The 19,623-nt window shown below is 42.8% G+C and overlaps 1 protein-coding gene across 3 annotated transcripts in view; it reads right to left on the bottom strand.

Annotated features, from left to right (window-relative positions):
- Window positions 1-19,623, bottom strand: part of AHI1 (Abelson helper integration site 1) — a 187,122-nt gene that overhangs the window by 82,565 nt on the left and 84,934 nt on the right. For all 3 annotated transcript variants that reach the window (XM_075554499.1, XM_075554501.1, XM_075554502.1), the window contains exon 20: window positions 14,406-14,523. In XM_075554499.1, coding sequence (XP_075410614.1) covers window positions 14,406-14,523 — 118 coding nt within the window. The remainder of the gene's footprint in view (window positions 1-14,405; window positions 14,524-19,623) is intronic.

The following is a 19,623-nucleotide window of genomic DNA, read 5'->3' as shown; positions in this document are numbered from 1 at the left end:
CTCTTATTGGAGAGAGATCAGGCTCTGTACTTCTGTAAAGAGTTACTGTTTTAGAAACCCACAGGGGCAGTCTACCCTGTCCTATAGTTGTAATATATTTGATGGTTGAGTTTGGTGTTTTGGGCTGGAACATTGTTCATTGCATAGAAGAGAAGGCCCTCCAAATGGGATTATAGCCACAGGTGAAGTACAGAAAGGTGTTATGGCTAGAAGGGCCATATTAATTGACTGCAACTCAGTGGATTTTGTAGGTTAGTACTAAACACAGGCTATTTAAGTTCAAACTAATCAAAAGAAAGCAAAAAACTCGGTTCCTCAGTCATCCTAGTCAACATTTCACATGCTCAAAAGCCCCATGAGGTTAGAATGTACTGATGGGACGGTACAAGTCTAGTGTTCAGAAAAGCCGTCTAGACTCAAGACAAGCCTTCTGAGAACCACTGGCACACGGGCTGATGTAAAGCCATGACCTTGCCTAGGACATGGACACAGATAGAAGCAAAAGTGGGTCACATCGCAGTGGAACAATCTAATAGGAAATGGAAGAACAGAGGAAGAGTCAGCAAAGGAGAGCAAAAGGGAATGGCCAGCGACCGCGGAGACAACCAGAAGCGCAGTGCTCCAGAACAGAGGCGCTAACGCAGTGTGAACACACATGGCAAAGGCTGCCGGTCGGTCAGGTGGCGTAAGACCCACGGACTCACCACTGGAGTGAGTAGCGGAAGGTCACTGTGAGCTCGACAAGAACAGACTGAAGAGTTCACAGACGGTCAATTGACCGTGAACTTGATTTTTTAAAGCTTGGAGGGAAAATATCAAGAAGAGGTTTAGTTTACGCACAGAAAGGAACACTGGTGGCTATCAGGGATGGGTGGGAGAGGGTAGAGAAATCACTAGCGAATCAAAACCCACACACTGCCATCGAGTGGATTATGACTCGTGGCAACCCTACTGGATGGGGTACAGCTGCCCCTGTGGGTTTCTAAGACTTTAATTGTTTATAGGAGTGGAGAGCTTCCTCTTTCCCCTGTGGAGTGGCTGGTGGTTTAGAACTGCTGACCTTTTGGTACTACCCAGACAATGAAGGTGAGGTCAGCCTAACAGATGAAGACAAAGCAAAGCCGTGGGAGGTACAGAAGAGCGAAAAGCAACAATGGTAAATACTATTAAACACACATGGCTTCTCAGCCTTCTGGCTAAGATCAAGTGTAATACTATTACACACACAATCCTATTCTACTAGTAACAAACACTGACTTATTAGTGGATACCTTGGTAGATTATGCAGGAGAAACAGGTATAGGTTGGCATATAGGAATATACCCATGAGAATATGTATATGTTTGGCAGTTGATATTTCTACATACATATTTGTAGATGCTACAAATATATCCAGGTATATAATAGAGCCTGCAGGGGACAACAATAACAAACATCTTAGCCATCACTAAATACCTTGAGGAACTGAATCACTACGCTTGAAGGCTGAGTCACAGTCTTTGGAGGCTTCTAGGTCAAGTGGCATTACAGACTCTACAAAGACAGTGTTCTACATCCTACTTCAGTGAGTAGTCACTGCTGCCTCAAGACTTGGGCATGGCCACTGAAGATGTAAATGTTGGTGTCCCCCTGTCTGGGGCAGGGAGAACTAAAAAACCAAAGACTCCAGGAAATAATTAGTCTAAAGTACCAATGTATCAAATGAACCACAGCTTACAATAGCCTGAAACCAGAGGAACCAGTCCAATAGTACCCAGCAATCATTGCCAACAGCTTCAATGGTGGTCAAAATGTAAGGGCCTGGGTGGAGTGGGAGACACATGGAGAACAAGAATAAAAATCATAAAAAAAAACCCGGCTGACTTAACCTGTGTTGTTGCTGTTAATATCAGCTCTTAGTGCACAGTGGCTGTGGCAGTTACATGATCTGTTGTCAACTTGAGAGGATTAAGAGTGAAGGGGTGGAGTTTAGTCTGCCAGTCAGGCCACAGCTCGATGACCTCATTTGGAGGCGCTAAGATGATAAATAGCTCGCTGGAGGCAGTACACACACTGTTTTGTCTTCCTGCTGACAAGACACATGGAGCTACGCTGGGGCCCTGGAGCTGGAGGAGCCACATGGAGACCCCTGCCAGCGCTGAGATGCTTCTGCTGCCACTGGATCCACAAAACTTTCCATCCACTGGCCTGTGATCTTCCTGGATTTGGTGTCATTGCATGTTTTGTGTGGGTATGAAGAAGAATTTTCAGAGTGGTATTGGGCCATATGGGATAATATAGGACTGGTCGACTTGATCTGGACTGGGCTGAGATGTTTTCTCAATATATAATTACTCTTTTACATAAAACTCTTTGCTATTCATGCGAGTCTCCCTGGTTTGTTCCTCCAGTCTACCCAGACTAACAGAGTGGCCTTCTGCACCGCAGAAAGGACCAGTGCCCGGCCCAGGGCCACCCTCACAATTCTGTGCTTGCGCCCACTGCTCTAGTCGCTGTGGCAATCCATCTCTCCTAGGGTCTTCTTTTTTGCTGACTCTATTTTTACCAAGCCTGATGTCCTTTTTCCAGGGACTGGTCTCCTGACAATGTGTCCAAAGTTCTTGAGACAAAGTTTCGCCATCCCCCCACACCCCCGCCCTTCTAAGGAACATTCTGGATGTAATTCTTCCAGGACAGATTGGTTTTCTCTGCTGGTAGTCCATGGTATTTAAAATATTCTCTGTCAAGACCATAATTCAAGTGCATCAATTCTGCAGCCTTCCTTAGACACCCTTCAATCCTGGAATTGACCCCGCGCCCTGGGATCACCTATCAGCCAAGCGACAGATGATCCTACAGGGTGAGCCCGACACCCTTAAGGCATATGTTCCCCAGAACACTTAACCATGACATACCAGGAGGGTGGCATTTGCCCAGGGGCAATTGAGAGGGCAGACAGAGCAGGAACGAGGGACAAACGGAAATGGAGACCCCGGAGAGGAAGGGGGAGAGTGCTCTTACAGAGGGGACTGTAGCCAGAAGCAGCAAACAAAATGGATATCAATAGCTCAGTGGGAACTAATGGAAAGTGGCACTGAGCAGTGCAGGGCGCAGTGAGCCCACAACAGTCCGAGAAGAGCGAGTCAGCAAAGGTGGGCGGACCTGGCTGCACAACCAAAGCACACGACCACGGTGAACTGAACTGACAGGTGCAAATGTGAACCCGCTAGTTTGTTGCTGTGTAAGCTCGTGACAACTACAACAGAAGCATATTACAAGCGCTTTTTATTAGCAGATTTTACATCAGCAGAAGAACTGAACGCTGGGGAAACATCCACCAAACATCAGTGCTGCAGAACGACGGAACCAACGCAACAAGAGGGACATCCTCGAGACGGAAAACATGGTTTCTGAGCTCAGAGATTGTGGTTACAGTGAGTGAGGGGCAGGCTGGGAAGAGAGTCCATGGGGATCCGGGGCATCCCCCGCAGAGCTGAGAGAGAGGCAGCGCAGGAGAGGAGGTCGGGAGCACACGGATATGCATCTCCCGGCTCGGCAACATTTCGGGAGTATGCTCAAGATTTCTCACAACTCTGAGAGAGTGATCCTACTTTGGAAACAAACAACTCTCCCAAAACCTGGAATCTACTCAAATATCAACTTACCTTTTCTCTATGAATGAATAAAAAATATTTCCATGCCTTCTCTCCTTCAACGCAATTGTTCTCTTTTAAAAAAGGGGGGGGGGAGGGCAAAAAAACTGTAAAGTGTAAGCTCTTATTTAGACATTTGGGGACTGTTACAATTCAGAGAAATGCAAGGCTTCCCGAACCATTCCTCTCGTGGAAACAACCACATGACAACTGTTTCATCTTCCTATTGCCGTGGTTAAGTGGTTAGCTGTTAACCAAAAGCTCTGTGTTTGGATCCAGCAGCTGCTCTGAGGGAGAAAGATGTGTAGCATCCTGCTCCTGATTCACAGTGACCCTATGCACAACAAAACGAAACACTTCCAGGTCACTATGAGCTATACGAATTGATGGCCGGCAGCATCAATGCTTCCACTGGAAATATAAGGGGCAGTCCAAACCACACCCATCATCGTCAACTCTGACTTATGAAGACACATAAGTAATGTAGCAGAAGGGAGGAGACGGGGTTATCTGGGCTGTCATCTTTTTTTATTTTAATTATTTATTCGGGGCTCATACAACTCTTATCACAATCCATGCATCCATCCACTGTGTAAAGCACATTTGTACATTTGTTGCCATCATCATTTTCAAAACATTTGCTATCTACTTGAGCCCTCATGAATCCTTGATAAATTTATAAATTATTTTTTCATGTCTTATACTGACTGATGTCTCCCTTCACCCACTTTTATGTTGTCTGTCCCTGAGGGAGGGGGTTATAGGTAGGTCATTGTGATCGGTTCACCCTTCCCCCTCCACCTTCCCCTTGCCCTCCTGGTATCACTACTCTCATTACTGGTCCTGAGGGGTTTATCTGTCCCGGATTCCCTGTGTTTCCAGCTCTTATCTATACCAGTGTACTTCCTCTGGTCTAGCTGGATTTGTAAGGTAGAATTGGAATCATGATAGTGGGAGGGGTAGGAAATATTAAAAAACTAGAAGAAAGTTGTATGTTTCATCAGTGCTATACTGCACCCTGACTGGCTCATCTCCTCCCCACGACTCTTCTCTAAGGGGATGTCCAGTTGCCTACAGTTGGACTTTGGGTCTCCACTCTGCACTCTCCCCTCATTCACAATGATATATTTTTTTTGTTCTTTGATGCCTGATACCTGATCCTATGGACACCTCATGATCACACAGACTGGTGTGCTTCTTCCATGTGTGTTTGTTGCTTCTGAATTAGACGGCCTCTTACTTATCTTCAAGCCTTTAAGACCCCAGAGACTACATCTTTTGCTAGCCAGGCACCATCGGCTTTCTTCACCACATTTGCTTATGCACCTATTTTGTCTTCAGTGATTGATCATGTCGGGAAGGTGAGCATCAGAGAATGCCAGGTTATTAGAACAAGTGCTCTTGCGTTGAGGGAGTACTTGAGTGGAGGCCCAATGTCCATCTGCTACCTTAATACTAGACCTATAAATATATGCACACAGATCTATTTCCCCATCCTCAGATAGAAATTTATTTACACATGTACATGCCTGTATTTAGGCGTCTATAAATGCCCTTTGCCTCCTAGTTCTTTCCTCTATTTTCTTTAACATTCCTCTTGTCCCACTATCATGTTCAGCCTTCATTTGGGTTTCAGTAATTCCCCTCAGTTACACTGCCCTTGATCAAGATATACCAGGCCTCCTACATCCACTTTGCCATCGATTTTGGATGACTTGTTGTTTCCCTGTCCTTGGGTTTGTTAACACCCACTTCCTTTCCCCTGCATCTCCCTCGAACCATTGATCCATTGTTTTCTCCTCCAGATTGTTTATCCTGTTTATCTTATCTAGATAAACCTGCAGAAATAATAATATGCACAAAAAACAAGACATAGCTAAACAAAGCAACAAAAGACAAAACAACAAAAAAATGAACGACAGAAAAAAGAAAAGCCTGCAAATAGTTCAAAGTCTGTCTGTTGACTTTAGGAATGCTTCAGGTCAAGTCTGATGGGGTGCCACAAATGTGGCCCCAAAGTCTATTTTTGGTATTCCCTGGGGACTTCGTTACACTGTTCCCCTTGCTGTTCTGTTGCACGCCCTTAGTGTTTCACCTTGGTGTGGTTGGTAGGATCAGACTGGGAGCAATTCCGGCACTGTGTCTCCAGTGTTGCCTCCCGTAGCACTATGGGTCAGTGAGGGGCGTTGTGTCTTGTGGTGGGGCCGGCCCTCTTGGGTCCTCTCTGTGCATCAGCTACTCTGAGCAAGAACATTGTCCTTGGGACTTGGTGGGCCAGGATATGTTCCATTCGCTCTCCTTTCCTTTCCATTTGCTTCTCTTTGCTCTGATGAGACATGTCCCTCTCCCTGAGCTGTAGCTTCAGTGCTGTCCTCTGAAGTGAATTCTTCTGCAGGGAAGGGGGAGGTCCACATAGTTGGGATTGGGGTCGGCCCCTCAGACCTCTCTATTGGTTCCTTGCTTCATTCAGTAGTTGTATTCATGTCTTGGAGCACTGGGTTATCTTTATGGAAGCATATTGCCAGGCTTTTCTTGCATAGGACCACTGAGTGGACTTACACTGCCAACGTTTTCGTCAACAGAGGAGTGCAAACCACTTAGACTACACAGGTACCCATAGACAGAAGGCAGTGGTGTAAAAATAAAGAAGCTTAGTTTAGGAAACTCTAGCTAACCCATGGCAACGATTAATTCATCATATGTGTGACAGAAAGTTGTTAGCTAGTGTGCTGAGGTTAATTGTTTTCTGAGTAGATATCTCATTTCAGAGTCACCTATACTATGTCTGTTTAGCTTTACCTAATTTAAAGAATTTAAAATTATGTATATTTAAAATTTTGGGGTGTGAAAATACCATATGTACCCGTGTATAAGCCAAGTTTTTCAGCACATTTTAATGCAGTTTTTGTGGTAAAACTAGGTACCTCAGCTGATATCCGGGTTGGCTTATACTCGACTATTTATGGTAACTTCTATTGACCTTCGCAATAGTTACATAATGTTGTCCTTTGAGAGGATTCAGAGTGAAGTGGTGGAGTTTAGCTTGTCAATCAGATTGCACCTTGATGACCTCACTTGGAGGTCCTAAGGAGATAAACAGCTTGCTGGAGGCCTGACACACGCTCACTCCCTTGAGACATTACTGGTGACATGCCTGATGCAGCTACAGCTGATACAGCCAGAGCAATGGAGTTGGAGCAGCCATGTAGAGAGACCTACGCTAGCACTGAGATTTTCCCACCGTCACTGGATCCACAAAAGACTTTTCACCCACTGGCCTATGATCTTCCTGCATTCAGCGTCATTGCATGTGTTGCGTGAGTCTGAAGAGGAATTTATATATTGGTGTCAGACATATGGGCTAATACCAGATCTATGGACTTGATCTGGACTGGGCTGGGATGTTTTCTCAGTATTCAAATGCTCTTGTACATAAACCCCTTTCTTATACACATATGTGTCTCTATGAATTTGTTTCTCTAGTCTACCGACTAACACAATCTTAAAATAAAAAGGTGGGTTTATTTTTGGCCTCCCAGCTCTTTCCTCTATTTCCTTCTGTCCCACTGTCATGCTCAGCCTTCATTTGGGTTTCAGCAATTCCTCTTGGTTACATTACCCATGTTCTTGGGTCACTTGTTGTTCCCTTGTCCCAGGGTTTGTTAAAACCACTTCCCCCACCTCCCCCTCTCCCATGTCCCCCGGAACTGTCGATCCCATTGTTTTCTCCTCCAGCTTTTTCATCCAGCCTATCTTATTTAGACAGACCTGTGGAGATAAAAGCATGCACAAAAACAAGACAGAGCAAACCCAAGCAACAATAGACAGCAAAACAACAACAACAAACCAATGGGAAAAAAACCCAAAACACAACAAGAAAGAAAAGCTTGTAGTTAGTTCAAGGATTATTTGTTGGCCTTTAGGAGTGTTTTCCAGTCCAGTCTGTTGGGGCACCAGGCCCTGGCCCCAAAGTCTACCTTCAGCATTCACTGGGGACCTCGCTGCTCCATTCCCTTGCTGTTCTGTAGCACCCTCTTAGTGTTTTGCCTCGGGTTGGCAGGATCGGATTGGGTGCAATTCCGACACTGTGTCTCTGGCGTTGTCTCCTGTAGGGCTATGGGTCAGTGGGGGCGTCATGTCTCCTAGTGGGGCTGGCCATGTGGTCCTCTCTGTGGACTGGCTGGTCCGGGATGTGCTCCACTCTCTCCCCCTCTCCCTTCATTTGCTCCTGTGTGCTACCATCAGATATGTCCCTCTCCCGGAGCTGCTATAGGGGTCTAGATAAAGACATGTACCTATGTAAATATATTTATATGAGGATGGGGAAATAGATCTATGTGCATACATTTACAGGTTTAGTATTAAGGTAGCAGAAGGGCAGTGGGCCTCCACTCAAGTACTCCCTCAATTCAAGAATACTTCCTTCTATTAAATTTGCAATCTATGATGCTCACCTTCCAGACACAACCACTGAAGACAAAGCGGGTGAATAAGAAAATGTGGTGAAGAAAGCTGATGGTGCCCGGCTATCAAACGATATAGCATCTGGGGTCTTAACGGCTTGAAGGTAAACAAGCGGCTATCTAGCTCAGAAGCAACAAAGCCTATATGGAAGAAGCACACCAGCCTGTGTGATCACGAGGTGCTGAAGGGATCAGTTATCAGGCATCATCAGAACAAAAAATCATATCATAGTGAATGAGGGTGGGGAGTGCGGAGTGGAGACCCAAAGCCCATCTGTAGGTCACTGTATATCCCCTTAAAGAAGGGTCTCAGGGAAGAAATAAGCCAGTCAGGGTGCAATGTAGCAAAGATGAAACATACAACTTTCCTCTAGTTCCTAAATGCTTCCCCCCTCCCCCATTTATGATCCAAATTCTACCTTGCAAGTCTGGCTAGTTGAGGATGTACACTGGTACAGATAGGAACTGGAAACACAGGGAATCCAGGACAGATGATGCCTTCAGAACCAGTGCTGTGAGTGGCGATACTGGAGAGTAAAGGGAGGGTGGGTTGGAAAGTGGGAACCGATTACAAGGATCTGCATATGATCTCTTCCCTGGGGGATGGACAACAGAAAAGTGGATGAAGAGAGACATCGGACAGGGCAAGATATGACAAAATAATAATTTATGAATTATCAAGGATTCATGAGGGAGAGGGGAGTGGGGAGGGAGGGGAAAATGAGGAGCTGATGCCAGGGGCTTAAGTGGAGAGCAAATATTTTGAGAATGATGAGGGCAATTAGTGTACAAATGTGCTTTACACAATTGACGTATGTATGGACTGTGATAAGAGTTGTATGAGTCCCTAATTAAAAAATAATAAATTAAATTTTTAAAAAGGGGGGCGTTAAGTTTAGAGATGGTAAATATTTGCATTGGAAGTGTCTTAAGAAAGGAACTATCTGTAAAATGAGTTCAATGATCTAGCATGAATTATCGTATGGTAGAGATAAATTATTTAGTTTTCAAATTCCATTATAATCAATAAGATCTCAGTTTGATTTCCTATAGTTTATTGTTTTTTATTCATTCTTATATAATTATTCCATTAAAAAAGGAATCTAATGGGGAAAATTCTATAGAAACTTGACAACTAAATTTAGTGGGTTCTTACACAAAACTAATACACACACACAAAGAAATATCATTGGAACAGAAGAAAAGCTTAAGGCAATTTTCCTATTTTTAACAGGAGGGGAAAGAGACTGAAAACAATTGTTAAGATTGAAACTACATATGCCATATTAACAGCCATATGCAATAGCTTCTAATAAAATAAATGGCTAGGATATAACTGGTAAATTCATAGTCAAATCAGATTTAAATGAGAAGAGTTTGTATTCATGTTATCCCTTGAAGGATATTAGAAGAAATTCAATATTTCAATAAGAGCATTAATCCTAAATGTATTTTCAGCACACGAAGACACATTTTTTTGGTTTTATTTTTAAGTACATCACTATCCACTATATTTGCTAAAACTTATTTTTAGAGGTTGCACAATGGGATTATATAAGCACCTCCAATCTTCCTGATGCTCCCACCGATTGTACAACAAGTATCAGAAACTCAGACTAGTAAATAGAGTCCTGCTGCGTTTGTTCCTTCTCATCTTCTGTGAAACTAAGGACTGTCTTTACACCTCACACATTATCCTAAAGCCTTGTCTCACTGCATGTCAAAGATACATTAAGGCGGGTATGTGTGTGGCAAACTAAAGCTCCCAACGATGAGGGGTTATCCTACTATCTCTCTGACACGGTTCTAAGCATCCTCCCTTTTGCCTTTTTTTCTGACAGGTTCATTGTCTAATCATCACTGCAGGGACAGGCAGCAAATTATAGCCACAGCCCCTAACTCCCACCCAACATCCTTTCTCTGCATAGGTCTGGTTACAAAGGGGGTGGTGGTGGGGTGTGTGTGTTTCTGACCGTATTCACCTGTAATTAGGAACAGGATTCCCTAGAGTGCCATCTGACTGTGTACACAATGAGTTCTCTGAGAAACAGGAGGAGGACACTCATTACCAGCCAGAGGCATGAGTGGAGCAAGTCCTCTGGACCTGGGACCCCTGTGAAGTGATGTCCTGGATGCAGAACGACAACGACTCCGTCAGAGGAGCACCAGCAGAGCCAAAAGCCAGAGATGAACAGAGTAATGAACTGAACCCCAACCAACAGAGCAAGGGAAGCGAAGTGCTTTTGTACAGAAGGCTGGCTTGCAGAGTGGGGTGCCTCTGGGTACTTCATTCAGGGAGCTGTGCTTGTTGACCACTGAGCTTAAGCTGAATGACTTGGGCTTGAGGCTTAGCAGAGTGGTATCCCTCTTTGGGACACCTCTCAGCCATACTTACTGAGAGTCCTAATTTTGCAAGAATAATTTTTCTCTTGAAATACGAGAACCCTGTTTCTAGCTTAGACATTCTCTCCCTTCCATATGGCCGATACTATGTGTAACACAACATCATAGCATTTCTACCAGGGTTCATTTTACACCTCAGTTGTGTTACCTACAGTTTTGCTTTTCACTTTAAAATATGAAATCCTTAAAAAATTTTGAAATCTTAGAAACTATAAAAATAAGTGAACTAGAAAGATAACTCCTAATTTTAATAACTGGTTAAGGATAAATTTACCAAATTCCTGCAGCATAAACAAAGGGAAAAAAGCACACAGTTTTTCAAATACTTCTCAACATGCAGGAGCCCAAGAGTTAATATGACAAATCAACCAATACTCAAGTTATGTAAACAACTTTTATGATTTTGTTTACATCCCATATTGTCAAGGGAAACAGAATCTTGCAGATAAGTTGGATGTAATGCTTGAATATAAAATCTCATATTTCATATTAGTGGGTTAAGTGTTAGGTTGCTATCGGCAAAGTTAGTGCTTCCAAGTGGTCATGAGGCTATCTGCTTCCATGAAGATTTACAATGTTGAAAACCCCTTGGCAGCTACGCTTTGTCCTCGGGGGTGCCGTGAGTGGGGTCAGCTCCACGGCACTGATGGTGGCCATAGACAACATAACAAAACTTGAAGAAGACAGAAGCAATTGATTGCTTTCAGGAATCAAATTATCCATGCAGTAAACTCTTATTAACACAGGGATTCAGGTTATTTCACAGATTACAATATTTAGTCCATATCCCTAGCACAGGTCCTTAACTGAGGCAGTTACCAAGAATGCATTTCTATGTCTCTGTGTATACCTTGATCTACATCTCATTCCCTGCTCTTCAGCTTCTGTCATGAGAGGGCATGAGTCAGTGCAGACTAGCTCTGTGTAAAGACCTTTTAGTCACAGTACACAAAGCAAACATCTACAGAGAGGACCTGCATCCTTCAGACAGGTTTTCAGTAAGATTTCATTTTTTCCCAAGACTGAAAATGCACTATCCATCTTCAGAGTCCCGCATTTCTGCCTCAGGTAAGTTCCCTGCTCGAGCCGCTTTACTTGTCTTGTGAAGAGATTCATAGAATCTCTAAGATGGGAGCTCCTCAGATGCCAGTGCCTGCATCTACCTGCAGCAGGGGTGTGAACCAGGTGAGGCTCGAGGCAGCAGCCACGCAGGGAGGAGGCTGGTTCAGACAGCAGGCCACCTGGCTCTGAGTGCAACTGCTCCCCAGAGCTTGCCTTCCGAATGATACAGTAATGTGGCCACTCTGCAGTGGACTGCCCAATCCAGTGACATCTCACTTCACGTTTCCCACAAGGGGATACTTTAAAATGGGGGCCTGCATAGCAACCATCTAAAGGAAATGAGCGAAGCGGTGCTACTAGGTACCTGTGCCTTCCTGTTGACGCAATGGCCAAAACCTGTCGATGCAGAGTTGAGTCCGACTCACAGTGACCCAACAGTCAGAGGACAGAACCGCCCCACAGGCTGTCACAGGCTGTACTCGTTATAGAAGCGGGCTGTGACATCCTTCTCTTGCAGAGAGATGAGGGAGTTCAAATCCCAGACCTTGTGGCGGGTGGCCTCTCTGGCCACCAACAGCTCACAGGAAACGAGGCCAATCCCAGTCAGCACTGTGAATTCTGCCAGGCTCATCTTTATGATACCCTGATTTAGCTTTAGTCTTTATCTGTGGTCCTTACGAGGAGAGGAGAGGAGACACAGTGATAAGCCTTCTTCCCATTTCAAAGGGCTTCCTATTTAGTCCCTCTGCTCTTTCCCTTTACAGAAAATGAAGGAATTTTCCATGAGCTACACTTCATGGGATAGCAGACTGGAGACTTTATTTGACAGAATTTTAATCAATGCATTAACCGGATATTTTAAGTCTTTAACACACATATGTAAAAGAAATGTTTGATCTTAGGAATTTTAGATTTCAGCAGGAAGAGGTGGTATAGATGGAAAGGCAGAAGGGGTCCCCTTTCTCCTATCATTACAGGGATAAGGTCTGAAGGCTAACTAGGTATCTATCTAGAGCAGGCTCGGGGAATGTCAGGCCCGTGTGCCATGTAAGGCCTGCGAAATCGCCAATCTCCGCTAACATCACATGCCTCACCAAACAGAAGCAGCTCCTGTTACCACATTCCACACCAAGCTTACTGCCATCGAGTAGAGATAGTTCAATATTTGACCACATATAGCAGACTAATTTTTAAGTTGATAATTTTGTGTAGCTCACGAATGAAGTTATGAAGACCAAAATGGTCCTTAGTAGAAAAAGTTTCCCCCGCCCTAATCTAGACGTTCTAAAGAGGGGACAGACAGTTCATGGTTTGGTCTAACATAAATAGCAGAGCCCGACAAGGCTGCTGGACTTGTGGCAGATGTACACAACAGTAGAAAATTTAAACATGAGGCACTGCATTTTTCAGACATTATTAAGAGTCTAAGTACATTATGAGTATATAACACCTTACGTTTTATAAAGAATCTCACATAAGCTATTTTCACTTGCGCTTCAACAATATATAATGTACACAGGACTGAACAGAAGAGTTTTGAATCCATGTTAAGTATTGTTTCCTTATGTACCGTTTATATTCGAGTATAAGTCGACCTGAATATCCGTGGAGCCACCTAATTTTACCACAAAAATGGCATTAAAAATGTGCTGAAAATCTTGGCTTATACTCGAGCATATACGGTAATATGTAATCTATATGGCAATACAAAAATAACTTGTATGCACCAAGTGCTTTCAAAGTAGACAAGCGATACCATACCCGAGTTTCTACGTAAATCATGTCATTTCTTTTCAAGCTTGAGGCTTGCTTTTGTATAATCTTTTTGAACGTGCCAGGTACTGCCTACGGAACCAACAAGTCGCCTTGGAAGAAGCGCACCATTGTGCTTCCTAGGAGGCAAGGATGGCGAGGCTTTGTGTCATGCACTTTCGTCACACTGGCAGAGAGACCAGTCCTTGGAGTGGGACATCACGCGTGGCACAGCACAGCACAGGTGCCGTGGAAAAGAGGAAGGTCCTCTACAAGGAGGACGGCTCAGGGGCTGCATGCTGGGCTCCAACACAGGAACGATTGTGGGGATGATGCAGGGCCGGCAGATTTTTTTCCTGTTGTGTACAGGGTGGTTATTAATCGGAACCAACTCAAAGGTCCCTAAAAACACAACGACTCTTTGCCAGAGAGGATGGTTTCGTTATTATCAGCTGCCTCGTTGGTTTTTTTTAATAACTTGATAGAAAAAAAATCAAAAACCTACAGCTAATGAACAGAAAAGTCATCTTTCAACACCCCCAAACAAACATATTACCTACCTGCTTTTTCTTTGATATCCCTTGAAAACCTATTCAAATGAATTTAAAACATTAGCCTAAACATTTGCAATTGCATAGTTCATTTCAACTTGGTAACACAGGCCGACTTTTATAAGTAGCTTCTTTGCATATTTCTTTAATTTGTCAACTTGGCAGGAGCAGATCTCACTGAGGGCTGCATCCTATTTCTGTAAGAAAGCACTTTGTAGTGTTTTCTTTGCCATGAACAATCAGATGGGATTATTCATGAACTACATGCCTCTTATCCAGCTGGGGAGGTAAATCGGATTTAACCATCATTCAATAGATTATAGTTGACAGTTATCCCTGCTAAAGTTACCAACGTCAAATTGGAAATAACAACTTTTGTGATTATAAAGAGGAAAAAAGACATGCTAAAATGCAATTCAAGTGAGAAAATGGACCATTTCAATGTTACAGGTTTTATTTCTGAACCAAAAATAAATGGTAATTCAATTTTAAAAACTGAGCATTAAAAAAAAATCATCAAGGTTTTAAGAAAGAGAGCTCACCAGTCTGAGCGAAACCAAGCGGGCGCAGCATCTCATGAGCGGACAGCGAGTTTGCCTGCTTTAACTTGGGCTGGGGTAAGGAGGATGCGGCCGAAGTTAAGGAGAGATTTTTGTTGACCTGTAATAGAAAAGGCAAATCAGAAAGTCAAGTGTGATTTCCTGGGTTACGGAGTACACAGTCGCCTGGGAAACATTTGCTTATTCTGCAAGCCAGAGCACGTGGTTATCAGTCAAAAGGCCTGCCACTGATTTCTATGGCTACTTTTTAAAATATAAGACAAGGATTTTTAATCTTGGAAGGAACGCGTTGCTGATCAAAGCCCAAAAGGCTGCCCCTACGAAGGCCACTGCTTTGCCGTAAGAGCCTGCTTGTCTTGGAACTGACACATTAGTCTTTTCTGGAGCAGTCGTTTTTATGTTTAAAAATATGCAAAAAGGAGCTCCTCACGACTAGGTAGGAGTTAAGATGCTTCACACCCACATTTTTCTAACCTTGCCGTGAAATAGCAGGCACTTCCTTGTCAGAGAAGACACAGAAAACCTGTAAAATGTCGCCTCTGCTTCAAGATGACACAGAAAAGCAGCTGTGTCCTCGCTGTCCATGGGACCTACAGTCTGCACATCACAAAACCTTATTCTTTGAGGCACACCTTTAAAACACCGTGAATGATCATGCCGAATTTCTTTTTAAGTATACACAGTGTTTTACAATATACAATTGAGTGGAGTTCAGTGGACTCAGAAATGAGTGAGTTCAACGTTGGGGAAGAAGAACAGTTCACACAAGAATTTCAACTTGTAATGAATTTCAGTAAATTCATCTTGTACTTTAGAATTAATTTCAGGGATGATATAGCCTATTCTTGAATTACTTGTTATATTTTTATGACTTAAAAGTCACGCTCAAGAGTCTCAATAAAATGTGCTCTAATTTGTGAAATGTGAAAGCTTGATTTTTTTAATTCACTGCAAAATTGTAACCTAGCTTAATGATATATACTTATACTAGTACACGTAATTTGTCATCAAAAATCACACAGAGGACTACCACTGCATTCATATATAAAATTTTTCTTTTGGTTTTCTGTCACAGATACCGCCCCTTATCTTACATTATTTATATAATAAGGTTTGTGAGTACCTCTCTCAAGCAGTACTGATAGCAAGTGGTACATCTCATTTTTGTCTTGGAGTAAAGTATTTTTTGTTGTCGTTGCATACTTGGGGATAACATCAATTGGTTAAAAGACTATATTGTTTTCAAGTATATAAAACTCAAGTGACAATGTCATCTCATAAAAAATAGTTTACAAAGTAGTTCCAAGAACCCCGATGGCGTAGAGGTTACACGCTGCACTGCTAACTGCAAGGTCCGCAGTTGAAATCCGACAGCTGTTCCAGGGAGCGAGCTGAAGCTTTCCACTCCCATACAGAGTCAGTCTCAAAAACCCACAGGTGTCAAGGTAAAAAACTGCCCAGTTTTTGCAGTTCTATTAGGAAACATCATTAAATACTTCTCCAAATGTAGGCTGATTACTTTTAGTAGTAGGTAAAATAAGGCTGCAGTAACGTTACATCTACAAGATTCAGACAGATGCTGTCTTTAGGTGCACACTGCCCGTGTACGTCAGCAGCAATGAAGGGAAATTGATATTACTACAATTACATACCATACTGCACTGAACAGCATACCAAATAAGAAATGACTGAATAGGTTCTATAGCCAAAGGATGGTGCCCTGGTGGTATGTGTGTGATTGTGTGTGTGTGTGTGTGTGTGCACATTGAGCTGCTGACCACAGGGTGAGCGTTCTAAACCCATCAGCCTTTCCACAGAAGAAAGACCAGGCTGTCTGCTCCTGTAAGATCTACATCTCAGAAACCCACAGGCTCACTGAGTGGGAATCAACCGCAAGGCAGAGTTTGTTTTCTGACTGTTTTATAATCAAAGGAAAGCAAAGTTCCTTACAAAAATACTAGTGAGAGGCTTCAAGAAATTCATGGCAGAATGGGATGAAAAGATAATGGATTTTTCCCATGAACTTTGTGCTTAAAGGTAATCACTTAGGAGCTGTTAAGGTAGTAGTAGCATGATGCAGTAAAATGTTCAGAGGGCTATGCTTTTAAATGGAAGTACTATATATAAAGTGACTTATTTACTAGTAACTTTAACTATTTAATCCACTTCTCTTTTTAGAATCCTATTTCAGTTTTACTTCTGTGTTCTTGAAGATTTTTTGTCCTACATGTCAAACCATGCATTTTGAAATGGGGAGCAATAGTCCAGGTGTAAGCAGAGGCGCACACACAGCCTGTCAGTCTTCCACATTGGCAAGTTACTGGTGAGAGATCTGTAAAAGGGGCTAAAATAAGACAGGTGCCTTTGCTGAAACAGTTAATTCTGTGGAAATAAAAGCTGTTTTGTCTTTTTGAAAAACCGATGATCTAAAAGGACCCTTGGTGGAATAGTGGGTTAAGTGTAAGACTGCTAACCACAAGGTCCTCAGTTCAAACCCATCAGCTGCTCTGTAGGAGAAAGATGAGGCTTTCTGCACTTGAAAGATTGGGAAACCCTAAGGAGCAGTGGAAATCAGAGTGGTTAGGGAGGTCTGACTCAATGTGTGATTTTTTTTTTTTTAGGTTCTATTATCAAAAATGACATGCTCTTTCTCAGAATTTTTACGCTTCTGTTTCTGGACAAATTTCTTTGGGGACTATTCAAATATTCATAAAGTGATGACTGGCAACTTAATAGGGTAGATAAATCCACCTTAATGTACCAGGATAACTGCTAATTGTCGTCATGATTTTAAATTAGGGCTCTTAGCAGTTCTAAAACTTACTTACACATATGCACTCCTTCATCTAGAGGAAGAAAATTAATAATAACCATTAAATTGAGTGAAGCAATATCTATTTTTGTAATATATGCTGTGGAAGAGAATTGCTTAATAATTTTACAACAACAGAAAGGTTGGCTAAGATAGTCTGCCCTACACCAAGCTGCCCTCTTTTCACAACACACATTGCTGCTTGCTTCATGCAAAAACCACAGTCTGCCAAAGTCAGTTTAATATCTCCATATTGAGGAACACTTAATGCATAAAAAATTCAATACAATTTATAATAGGGGAAAATAAGGAGAACCCCTTCCCCCCAACACCTAGAATTCCAGCCAAGAAACTGATTTCCCTGCTCCATTAAGGGATGCCAGCTCTCTGCAACATATGCAAACATTAACTCTCCAGGAAGAGGTTAATTTTCATATTCAAGTCCTCATTGTCACAGCAATACATGGAATGAACGACAACTGAACAGTCTGCTTCCCTTTCAGTAATTAGTTTATGTTTTAAAACCTTGGAGATAGAGCCCTTATTTTCATACACACTTGCAAATCTAATCACCTTTGCTGATTACAGCTCATGTGCTATATGTCCCTCAAGCAGAAATGCTTTTGATGTTTTATGCTGTGAGGTCAATTCAAACTGGTTTTAAAGTTTAACCAAAAATAAAACAGTTTATCCAGTTCGATGTTCAAACTCTCCTCAGCCTTCTTTCCACAGTCCATTTCCCCACGAATTCTGAAAACCATACAGGTTTCCACTTTGCCGAAGAAAACACTCCAGCCGCACCGTGTGGCACCCTACGTCCACGGTCCCAACCACCAGGCCAGTGTTCAGGAACAAAGTGCCGGAGTGAGGGCCACGGTCTCCAAAGTCATGCCCATGCCAACAGGACCTCCGGGCTGGCAGATGTCTTCCCTACGCGCTGGGGCTCGTCAAGGGAGAGATCAGGCAGAAACCCTGGGGAGGTGGCAAAAAAATGCCCATGCCTCATCCCAAGTCATTTCATCACGGCTGCCCGAACTAAAACCAGAATCCCAATCTGGATGAGTCATTAAGAAGTTTTATTTTGCAATATTTAGTCAACAATTTTTGGACCTCTGATATTTTTAATTCATTTTTTATTCTCTTTCGTGAAGCTCAAAATAGTATCTAGTCCAACTTAACTTCAAATCATCTAGCCAGCTTTTAGGGAAAGACAAATTCACCTGAATGCAGCTTGGTTTTCCCCAAACCTTTACTTCCTTGTGCTCTTAGCACATTCCCACACTTGACGGAGGAAATTTGGTGGTGACCCTTCTGAATCCCCTCATCGGCCTTCTCCTTTCTTCTAATGTCAAGGAAAGGTGTGTCGTTTATTATCTCTTTATCCATTCCTGTGGGGATTTCCTTAAGGTTCTTCCAAAATGTACTCTCAAAATCTCTTGTGGCTAGTTTCTCCTAGGCCGTAACACCAACCAAACCTCTTTCTAGAGTTGATTCCAACTCCGGTGGCTCCGCCTGTTTCAGAGTAGAATTGTACTCCACAGGGCTTTCTGGGCCTTTCTTCCACAGTGGTGACTGGATAGATTTAACCATTAACCCTTGGTAATAGCCAAGACTAAGCTGCACAAACCTGAGACCTTTGGCAGTAAGCATTAACCACTGCCACAGTAACCTTGTGGGATAGAGCAGAACTGCTTTTTAGGTTTCCAAGGCCGTGAATCTTCACAAGAGGAAACAGCTTCATCTTTGTCTTGCAGGCTTTGAGAGTAGAACTTTCTAATTTAGTATAAAAATAAACAGCAAATAAAAAACCAACACCTCTCATCCCGATTCCACAATTTCCTTAAGGTTCATTAAAAGCCTGACTCCTAAGTGAGCCTCCAACTAAGTCCATATGGAAGAGGCATACTAGCTGGTGTGACCTAAGGATTGTAGATAATAGAATTCAAATGCAAAGGAGGGAATGGTATCAGAGCTTAAATTCTGAATACCTGGTTTGCAAAAGGGGATGGGTGACAGTTGGAAATCTCAAATCCATTTGCCAGGTCCCTCCATGGATCAAGCCTCTGGTGAATCTCCTCTGACTATCTAGTCCAGGGGTGTGACTAGCCTGGTTATCAGATAGAGGGTATTGTAAAGCTGATCATGGTAGATGTACCGTATATACTCAAGTATAAACCAACCCGAATATCAGTTGAGGCGCCTAATTTTACCACAATAACTCCCTTAAAAATGTGCTGAAAAACTCGGCTTATACATGAGTATATCTGGTAGTTATGGCAAAACATACCACCTTAGCATTTTAACTCCCTTTGGACCCATTCTAAAGTCGTTTCAGTTTTTAATGTTTTCTGCTTTATTTTCAATTGAAGTTTTTTCTGCTGTTCCTTG

This window comes from Tenrec ecaudatus, chromosome 7 (genome assembly GCF_050624435.1).
Source record: "Tenrec ecaudatus isolate mTenEca1 chromosome 7, mTenEca1.hap1, whole genome shotgun sequence".
Taxonomy (NCBI): Eukaryota; Metazoa; Chordata; class Mammalia; order Afrosoricida; family Tenrecidae; genus Tenrec; species Tenrec ecaudatus.
Note: the sequence above shows the minus strand (reverse complement) of the source record. Positions and strands in the feature narration are given on the sequence as shown.